At 38.2% G+C, this 10310-nt stretch overlaps 1 protein-coding gene across 4 annotated transcripts in view; it reads left to right on the top strand.

Annotated features, from left to right (window-relative positions):
- The first annotated feature begins 105 nt into the window (after positions 1 to 105).
- The window catches only part of PRKCZ (protein kinase C zeta), a 42085-nt gene continuing 31880 nt past the window's right edge, over positions 106 to 10310 (top strand). The window contains exons 1-5 of one of the 4 annotated variants that reach the window (XM_084494726.1): positions 106 to 242; positions 990 to 1165; positions 4743 to 4864; positions 8986 to 9075; positions 9480 to 9530. In XM_084494726.1, the coding sequence (XP_084350852.1) occupies positions 1095 to 1165; positions 4743 to 4864; positions 8986 to 9075; positions 9480 to 9530 (334 nt within the window). In that variant the 5' untranslated portion in view covers positions 106 to 242; positions 990 to 1094. Of the gene's footprint in view, positions 243 to 521; positions 652 to 673; positions 1166 to 4742; positions 4865 to 7177; positions 8496 to 8985; positions 9076 to 9479; positions 9531 to 10310 lie in introns of those variants that run through there. The other 3 variants (XM_084494724.1, XM_084494725.1, XM_084494727.1) reach the window with 3 other exon arrangements.

Genomic DNA, 10310 nt, shown 5'->3' with positions numbered 1-10310 from the left:
TCCGCAAGGGTCGAGCGAGTCCCAGAGGAGTCGGGCTGCCCCGTGAGGAGAGTCAACGGAAGCGCTGAGGAGCTCTGCGGAACGGAGCACAGCGAAAGCCGCCCTCCCGCCTCTCCTGTCAGCTCGCCCGCCGCCCGCACGGGAGGGGTGCGCTTACTGCTGGCTCCTCTGATTGGCTGCAGGTGTTCGCCTACCGCTTCCTTTCTAGCTTTCGATTGGCCGGGAAGCTCCTGCTCCGCCAGGTAACGGCTCTCGGCCCGCGATTGGCCGCAGGTAGACTGTATCCTTTCGGGGATTGGCTCCACGTGAGTTGGGGCTTGCTATTGGCTGGCAGGTGGAGCAGGAGGTTTCTTATTGGCTGCGTGTACCGGCCCGCCTATGCCGCCATGTTCGGCGCGGGGGCGCCGTTGCCAGCGGTGGCGGCGGCGGGGCGGGGCCGTGGCTGAGGGGGGCCCGATCCTGAGGGGACGGTGGGCGGGAGGGAGGAGGGAGCTCGGACCGAACTTCTGCCGGGACTTGGAGCAGCTTCGGCCTGGGGGAGCCCCGGAGCTTTTTTTTTTTTTTTTTTTTGGGGGGGAGGGGGCGGGACGGACGGACAGACAGACCGACAGACAGACGGACAGACAGACGGACGGACCCCCGGCGGCGCAGGCAGGGGGAAGGGGCAGAGCTGAGGGGGGCACCCGGGGGGTTTACGGGAGCGACTCGTACCAGGCACGAGCTGTCGGATGCTTGGATTGAAAATACCCTTCAGGGAAAAAAAAAAAAAAAAAAAAAAGTTTAAAACGCTTGGGATGTTTCCTTAAAAACTTAAGCGCGCGTCGCGTTGTTAACTCGTCTCGTTGAACTTAACTGGAAATCGGGAGTCTCGTGGGGTTTTATGTTACTTTTTTGGCTTTGTACCCAAAGCTGCTGGGGTTTGTAAAGTTCGGCACGGTGCTCCGGTTTGGTGGTGAGCGTGCTCATCTGTGTCCTGCTTCCCCCTGCAGCTGGGCTGGGAATCACCTGGGGGAGAAGTTGGTGTTGAAGCTTTTCGGGATTGCAGTTACGCTTCTCTGCGCTCCTAACTTCGCCTCGGCTGCTCGGTACAGACCATGCCTAGCAAAATGGGCTCCAAAATTGATTTGAACAAAGACTTCATCAGAGTGAAAACGCACTACAGTGGGTAAGCCTGCGTGTTGTGTCCTGCCCGATTTTGACACACACAGGAGACAAGTCCATAGTCTGATCTTGTGGTAAAGTAACCAGGGCGTTGATGCATTTGTAATTAATGTCAGATAGGTAAACCCAACCACTAAAAATCCTTCGGACTCCTGCAACAACTGACTTAGGAAAGAGTTGGTAGTTTATTCTTCGGTCTCAAAAGGGGGAAGATGTGCAAGAATGGCATGCAGTTATTGTGGGCTGATAGGTTAATGATTTCTGCTTCATTGCAATGTTTGTGGCCACAGATGTATCCATCTCTTGCATCCAGATGCAGTTATTATCTTTATTGTGGAGTAGTTGTCTGTGATCGAACGTAATACATGTTACGTAACAATTTCTACATTTACAGCTTACTGCTGAAGGCCGATGGAGACTAAAGTAGCTCCTTGGGTCAAAATGTAGAGTGTTTAATACCAGATTCCTTTTCCAGTGGGGTTTGCTAGATGTTTTTTTAATTCAGAGCAGTTCCTGTCTTAGAAAATGAGAGGAGGTTTTTTGTGGGTAAAGATGTAATACTTCAAACAGTAAGTGGGTGCTATTGATTTTGCTTATCTTTCCTTTTTTTTTTTTTTAGAAACTTTAAAAAGAAGGGTTATTGGAATTATGTAGGTAAATGAGAAATTAAAGAAATCTTGTTAGATCTCATGTTGAGTAAATTCAGGTGAACTTATCCAAGCTGCTTGAAGTTCCAGTTATAAAAAGTGATTAAAAAATATAAATTAAAAATCCAAAGATTAAAAAACCTTTGCTTTTCTGCTATGAATAAATACCCAAAGTAAGCTGTTAGCCTGTATCTGTAACTTGTGAACTCTGTTAGACTTCCTTTTTTTTTTTTTTTTTAATAACTGTTTTCCCCTCCTTTGCAGTGTTTAGACTAATGCTACATGAAGGGCAGTGAGATGTTAACACATCTGCTTCCGTTATCTTCACAATGCTTATTTTGGCAACTCTGATTTAAGGCAATAAATAAGTCCTGCTTCTTATGAATTCAGTCGGTTGCTGGCAGACTCAGGAAGCCTTTTTTGTATTATTTCACCATTAAATATGTCTGAAAGACAAATTTTATCTAATTAATTTGCTGCCACTCTGAGGACTTTAAGTTGATATTACTTTGATGCCTGTCTAAGTCTAAAGCCAAAGTTTAAGGTATTTGAGGAGTTAGATATTTGGCCTAAGAAAATCTTTAGACTTGATTGGAAATATTTAGATTCAAATTACTGGCACATGATAGCAGTAGCCTAAGTAATCTTTTTTGATACTTTCCTATTAAACAAATGTTGATACTGTGGTTTTTAGTGCTGTGGTATAGAAAACAGCTCTATAATTAAATATAATTATGGAAGTCAGTCCACCAAATTTCATTGAAAACGAAGTGCTTTCTTGATTAAACAAAATAATTTACCAGGTCAGTGTCAAGTAATGTGGGGTCCTGAGGTTAGAATTCAAGAGCAATTTTCAATATAGATTTTGGCCTGTTCTGTGTCAAGCCAAAAGTGGAACAATGTACACATGCAAGTCACTTGGTAAATACTTGTTCTATAATGATAGTAGTATGGAAAAGCATAATGCATTTATTATTTCCACTGCCTTCAATTTCTGGCAGTGCTACTGACAAGTTCTTTCTGTATGTCTAGTCAGTTGACTTTTGTCTTTGGTATGCCACCAGTAAACTGAAAGTCCAACAGTCTGTTAATTTACAATTCATTTAAGTGTAGGTTGAATTTTCATGTCATCTTTTAGTAAAAACAAATTAGGTAAGCTTTTAGTGGAGAGAATTCATGTCAAAACTCATGTCTTAATAAAATGCAAAAACTTGCAATTTCATTTTAAAAAGTGACATGTTGCTGAGATGCATAGATATACATGCTTCTGGGAAACAACAAGAGGAGTGATGCCTTAGCTCTATAGGGGAAGGCACTGTAAACATAAATAGAACTTAGCATAAACAATTTGAGACAGTTTGCTGGTGACAAACAGTGGTTGTATAAAGGGAAAGGTGTTTGTTTAAAGTTTGTCTGTTCAAAAATGGAGGAGGTGATAACACTGGTCTCATTGCAATTCAGGTGTAATAATTGCAAGGTTTATTAGGATAAACTACTGTAATAGTGTACCTCCTGCAACCACTATAGTCAGTGGTTTCCTTTTTATTTATTTATTCATTTTTGGTGTCACTGTAGTCATCTCCCTCTGGTGTTTGCTTGTTTAATGCTATTCTTGAGGCAGAGTAACTCTGTGAACCTAGAAAACAAAGGTTCCATAACCACTGAATGTTTACTTTAATCTATTGATCAAGTGTCTGTGACTCAGTAAGAGCTCACTGTTTTTGGCGTTAACACACAGTAAAACTGGTTGTCACAGTATCTCTGTTCAAATACTGCACATCTTGAAACAAATTCGATAAACTGCAAGATGTCACTGATGCTGGACAATTTCAGGTTAGGGGACAAGTTTATTCTGGTAGCTGCTAAAAGAATTTATAATAGGAGTTAATGGCACATTTCAAAAAGTAAAACAGGACTTGTTAGTAAGTGACAGTATGTAGTAAGTTAGAAATCCAGCTTAAAAATCTAAGCATGAGGAAGTTGTAAAAAAAAAAAAAAAAAAAAAAGGCATGTGGAGTCCTAGGATTGCAGGTATTCATGTTTCTGGGTGTGGCACTTCATACCACAGCACAGTATAAATTACTCTATAAATAGATTGCAAAGGAAAGTAAGCTTGTGTATTCCTCACTGTGTTGTTTCAGTTACTCAGTTTGTCTTGCTTGTTTGTACTTACTTGAAATCACTTCATTTAAACAGCAGTAGCGCAATATCTCATGTGCTATCTCATGTGCATTACCTTGGTTCTAAATGGTAGTGCAGTCAAACAATATGAGGAATGCTCTTAATGTAACTTGCCTGTACATACACCTTGCTGGTCATTAGTTCTTCATGTTACTTTATAGTGCCCAGTTTCAGCTACCTGACAACAAAAGCATCTTGTGAGATTTTTTAAGAGTTAAACAGTGAATGATTTTTGTTCATCTGTGCCATGATTGTCTCATGAGACTACACAGGCATTAAGATTAAACAGTCTCAAGAATGCACGGATATCATCAATCATTTGAATAAATCTCATTGGTAATTCGTATCAGCTATAGATGTTTAGCATATTTTAGCTGTTACTTAGTACAATCTGGGGTTTGTTAATTTATATGTAGAATGACTGCTCTCTGTTATCACAACCTTAATAGTTTGAGGCTGATTAATATAATTTCAGCTTCAGTTGAAGTTTGTAATGTAGATGGTGTGGTGGGGTCTTGCTGCAGAGTTTCACTTATTTTTAAAAAAATTTTGCAGTAATTGAAATTTTATTTCTGAATGGAATGAGTGCCAAGATCAATTTTATTTTTTTTTGAAATCTGTGTCTTACTATACTTTAGACGTGGATAGTTATAGTATAAGGGAACTGAACTTGCTGAAGTCAACGTGCATTAAAGATGGAACATTAAGTATGCGGCTTTTTCTGACAGAAGCTTATGGTTTCATCTCATGCAGGGACATCCTGATAACAAACCTGGATGCATCAATCAGCTATGATGAACTTTGTGATGAAGTGCATGAGATGTGTAATTTACAACAGGAGCAGCCAATCACCCTGAAGTGGATTGATGATGAAGGTATTGTACTGAAATCTTTAATAATTCTCATTTTTTGAATGTTATGGTACAGAGAGGCATTGAAACAACTTAAAAGCCATTCCTGTTGTGTGGTCAATTAATTTATAAATGCCACAGGACATAACCCTGTCTTATAAAGGAGGAATCTTGGATAAAAGTCTCAAAACATCAAGGTTGTATTCCATTTGAATTCGGCTCTACAAAGTGGAGGCTCTGTAGAACTTCAGTATTTTACTAGTACATACATTGCATTCAGCATTTATTCAGTATGTGTTCATTTGGAATTTCATGGGCTTCGTACCCCTCAATAGTCTCAGTTCAGCAAGCTGACTTTTTTGTATCTTTAACTGTCAGCGTTCAGTATGACAGGCTTTTGTACGTTCTGAATTATGATTTGCCTCTAGAATAAGTTGCTTTTGAGAAGTACTGCAGATGGTACATCAGGAGACTGTTTTATACTCAGAATTTTTGTATTTTGTGTGAGGTAAGGTAAGCGTTAAGAATTCCAGTGGTGACATGATTTCGTTTTCTGTGGGTTGTTGTCCCTGGCAGCTCTGTTGTTGTCCCTGATGGTAGTGTTGATTATATTAATGGTCTGATGTAGCCTATTTGAGCATTAGAGAGTAGATAGGTGTTGAGCGTTCTATTCAATTGGTTGTTAATATCCTGTTTATTTAAACACAATGACCAAGCATGAAATAAAGGGACTTGAATTTATCAGAAACAAGTTGTTTCCACTGGTGGAGGGGAGAAAATGTCTGGTGTATCTCAGGTAAGTCATGTCCAGAAAAAGAAAACTGGGGGGAGAATTTTGTGTGGGGAAAAACAGTGAATTTTTGTGCAACAGGGGGTTCATAAAGTCCTGTAAAAATGATTTGTGTAAGTCTTGGCTGCTTACTCTCTTCCTGCAGGAAAGGAAAGGCTGATGTCAGATCTCATTGTTCCAAATTATCCTACTGTGTAACACAGTTTATCATTAGTCTTCTTCCACAAGTAGCTGTATGTGAGAAACACTTTTTCTTTAACCTTTCTGTAGGCTCTGAAATGTCATCATGATGACTTTGAATATTTCTTCTTGCTGCAAAATGTGGCACTTCTCTACAGCCTTAAGTTAGTTAGAGCCTTCTGGTTGCTGTGAGTAGGAGTGACATGGAGATGCTTGACATTGTGTGCCTTTGCTACTTTTTTTTTTTTTTGCTTTCTTCATAAGTTTCTTTAGAACTTATCTGCTTATCGTTTGCTAGAAGTGTGGTTCAGCCATAATTCATGATGGGCAGAACTTTTGATTTGTGGGTTGTGAACGTTTACCATACAATTATACAAGTGTGCTAGTGTTTGGTTGTTTTCCTGCTCCAACTTACCAAAGCTGCAGTCTGCAGCAGAACTCTTGGAGTGAAGAAAGGTAAAAAGAAAATACTAAATTGATTTGGCTAACGCTTTTTAAAATTACTCTTATTAACAGAAGTAAAATAGCATATACTGCGCTATTAGCTAAGTAGTGCATTCTGGTGGGTGAACAGAATTTCATAATGATTATGAGGAAGCAGCAAGCCTGTACTCAAAGAAAATTCAGTCCTTTTAAGATGCCAAGGAAAAGTATAAATTTTTCATTTTGTTCTTCACTCTCAATTTCATCATCTAATCATCAATAAAGAGGCATCCATTCTTATCAGTTTCCTAATACTGTTTCATTGCTGTGTATGGTAGTCTAATAAAAAGTAACCTGATTGAGAAGTGCCCACAGAGTACTTATATTGCATGCACTTGGTAATTAAATTGCATTAGCTATTTGAACTGCATGATAAAACGAAGACTTAAGTAGGACAGAAAACTTCAAGCCTTGAATTGGGGAAATGAGACATGATTACTGTAACTGTTTCTTGGTTTCAATGTCTGCTTCTGGAGGTTTACTTAGATTAAAACAACAAATTTTCTTTTTTTAGTTGCTGTTCAGTAATCATCTCCTTATAGTCTTGGTTAATCATGTACCTGTGCAACCCTCTCAAACTTCTCATTTTGGCTGTTAAATTTTAGTCAATCTACTGTTTTGGCTGCCCTCAATTGTCACAGGTTTTAAGAGTAATCCTATTTTTGTGTATCAATGAGTGTTTATACTTACTGCCATGTGTAATTTAAATTCATTTGACTGATTGCAGGAACAGATGTTCTCTTTGAAATAACTTAAAGCAAACAGAATTGCTGATGGCTTAATGGATAAAGAAAACTTAAATTCTTTTTTTTTTTTTTTGGATCTTTGGTTTTGTGAGGAACTTTTTTTTTTTTTTTTTTTTTTTTTAGCATTTCTGTGGTATTTTTGACAAGATCAAAAAAGTTTGTACTAGGAATAAGCCATCCATAATAATATCCCATAAACTTGTAAGGAATATGGATTGCTGACTGGCAGCACAAATCATTCTATTGTCTGTCACCCTGCATTATTACTGTATTCAGACTGCCAAGTACAGTGGTCTCCTGGGTGGGCTGAACACACCCTGGGGGTGTTTAGTATGATCCATAGGTATGCAGGAAGAAAATAATAGGACTTCTTTTTATACTTAAAGATAAAAACATAAGCTTAACTTGTATTTAATACCTAGATGAACACTGGTGCCCTTGCTTGCCAGATGGTCAGTGTCACTTTGGGTAGGCAAGGTATGCTGAGGAGAGAAGTGGGTGTTCCACAGTGTTGGAGTTCACAGTAGTGCTCCTCATTTGTTTGGTCACTTCCAGTGCATTGTGATATATTATGGTTTGTGTGCCTGGTTAAGTGGATTTATGAATTCTATCATCCAGTTCTAATCAAAATAGGCATCACAAGATGTTAATGATGTAAGCACCAGCAAACTGGCAGTGCTGATGTTTCTCCTATTCCTAAAGTACGAGCTCATTGTCAGCCACTTCAAGACGTAAAAGCAGTGAGTATCTAATCAGGTATGACAAGTTAGCCAAAAAATAAAAATCAAAAAATTTCAAAAGGACTATCTGAAATGAGTTTACATGCACTACCTAGTGCTCTCACTTAATAGGGCTGGTCAGAAAGCCATACGCTGTCGGGAAGACACTTGTTCTTCTTGCCATGGTAAAGATAGCTGGCATACATAACATTATGATGACAAACTAACATGCATTCCTTTGTCTGAAGACGCATAGAAGATATTGCTGGAGGTTTGAAAAAGCAAGTATTATAACAAATGGTGCAGTATGGGAGGTTTGCTATGCAGTTGGATGGAAGTACAGATGTTTTCTTCCACAAAAAGACAAATGTTTCAAATCTGTGGGGCTTTCCTGTGCTGACAATGCTTACCAGATAATTTCAAAAGAGGGGAAGAAAAGAAACAGATATCCATGCTTAATCCCTATGACTGCTTTTCAGAAGAAACTATGGGATAGTGAGAGCATATTTTGAAAACAGGTATTTGCGAATGTTTACACTTTTCCCTATGTACATGTAAACATAATTTTCTGACCTGTTTAAAAATCTCTAAACAGTTTCAGTGGGTTTTGAATACATATGTTAAGAATTTTAAAATGCAGCTCTTTCAGATAAGTTCGCAAGGATTGACTTCAGGGAAGATGGAAACTTCAACAAAAACCTTTGCATAGGTGCTGGATAGGATTGAAGAATGACTTAGTAAGTGCAGCCAATTATGCACTTCTTCCACTTGGATCTATGGATCCTAGAGGTTTTTCAGCTGTGACAGCTGTTAAGAGCAATTGAAATAATTGAAATAAACTAAGCTTAGAACCAGACCTTTGCTCACAAAGTATTGTACCAAGGTTTTCAAAAATAATGAAATGCATTCAATTGCATAGCTCACTAAGAAGATATTACTTTAAATGAAGTATTTTTTTGATGATAGGATTTGTTGTGACTAAGCAGATCTCATGATTTTTTTCTATTAGCTTTTCTACTAAATGCAAGTTAAGAACCACAAACCAATTTTCCTGAAAATGTCCACACAAACCATGAAAAGTTTAGAGACTATTAATTTTGTTATTTCCACATTAACATTGGCATATCTGTATCCCATCCACAACTTTGAAGGCTGATACATGTCTTACTAACTGAAATTCTCAATATTTCAGTCATAAATTTACTGATGGATTGTTTTTTTCCTTAGGTGACCCATGTACTATCTCATCTCAGATGGAACTGGAAGAAGCCTTCCGTTTGTATTGTCAAAACAGGGATGAAGGGCTGATAATTCATGGCAAGTATTATCCAGTTTGAGAACCTTGTGTACATTGCTTGATAAAACTAATGGTTTTGTAAATGTCAATTTGGAATGACTTGTTAGGCTGACAAATCCCATTTTTCTGTATGTAGCTGGTACCCCGTTCTTAGATGTTGTAAGATGGAAGTGTTACTTTGGGTGTGGAGTTCAAAGCTGAAACAATGCAGTGGGCATACAGTGCTAAACTGCACTGACTTGTTGATGCTGTACTCAAGATCTTGTTAGTGCGGGCACTAGTCTTGATTACTTCTTCTCAAGCAGAATTATTTAATGGCTTCCGAAAACTTCAGTTTTTGAGTAAATGTATTCAAGAATCTAAGAAATGGTAGTATGACTGAGTACTGTTAAGTTTTCATTAAGAATTGTGTTTTTTGTTTTAGTTTTCCCAAGTATTCCGGAGAAACCAGGCATGCCTTGTCCAGGAGAAGACAGTGAGTACTAGAATGCTATCGATGTCTAGCTTGCATTTTTGCAGTCATATAGAAAAGAAATACATTGAAAGATTTTCATAAACTGGCTTTGTGTACGTGTATATCAGTTTTGTGCTTCAGTAGAATATAAAATAGTCAATTATTTAATATGTATCTCAATAGAGAAATGATGTATATCAATACTGTAGTATTTTAATATTCTTGAGGATTAATAATGGCTTCTGGTTGCTGGTACACTGGCAGGAAAAGAGGTCAGGATTCGAATATGGTCCTTGCTTTTGCCTATATATTTTTTTTTTTTTTACTTGCAGGAAAAGGAAGTGATGTACTGAAGAAGAGTGAACTACAGCCTTTTATAGAAAAGGCTTATTAATGTATCAAAGTTTCAAGTTGTGACTAGATAATTATAGGTGTCTTACCTGGTAGAAAGGAGTAAATGTGCAATACAAAATTTGGAATCCTTATTAAGCTAATCAGAGAAAATAGACTTTTTTTACACTGGTCAGAAATATTGAAGAAATACTTTTTAAAAGACATTTCATTTCTTTTCAGAAGGAAAAAAAGGTATCTGTGGTCTTCCCAGCGGTCTTTAGGGTGAACCTGCCAAGCATGTGTGTAGCTGTTTATAATACATGGTTTTCTATATATCTGTGGTGTTAGTGCATTGTTTAATATTTTTGTGTACTTTTTTGTACCTGTCAAAATAGTAGCTCAGTGGTTTTCTATTAATTTTGCTCAGGTTTCAACAAGAGAATTGGTAACTGGTCCCCTTTGTTACAT

This window comes from Aythya ferina, assembly GCF_964211825.1.
Source record: "Aythya ferina genome assembly, chromosome: 21".
In the NCBI taxonomy this organism is placed as follows: domain Eukaryota; kingdom Metazoa; phylum Chordata; class Aves; order Anseriformes; family Anatidae; genus Aythya; species Aythya ferina.
This window is presented reverse-complemented; position numbering and strand designations above follow the sequence as displayed.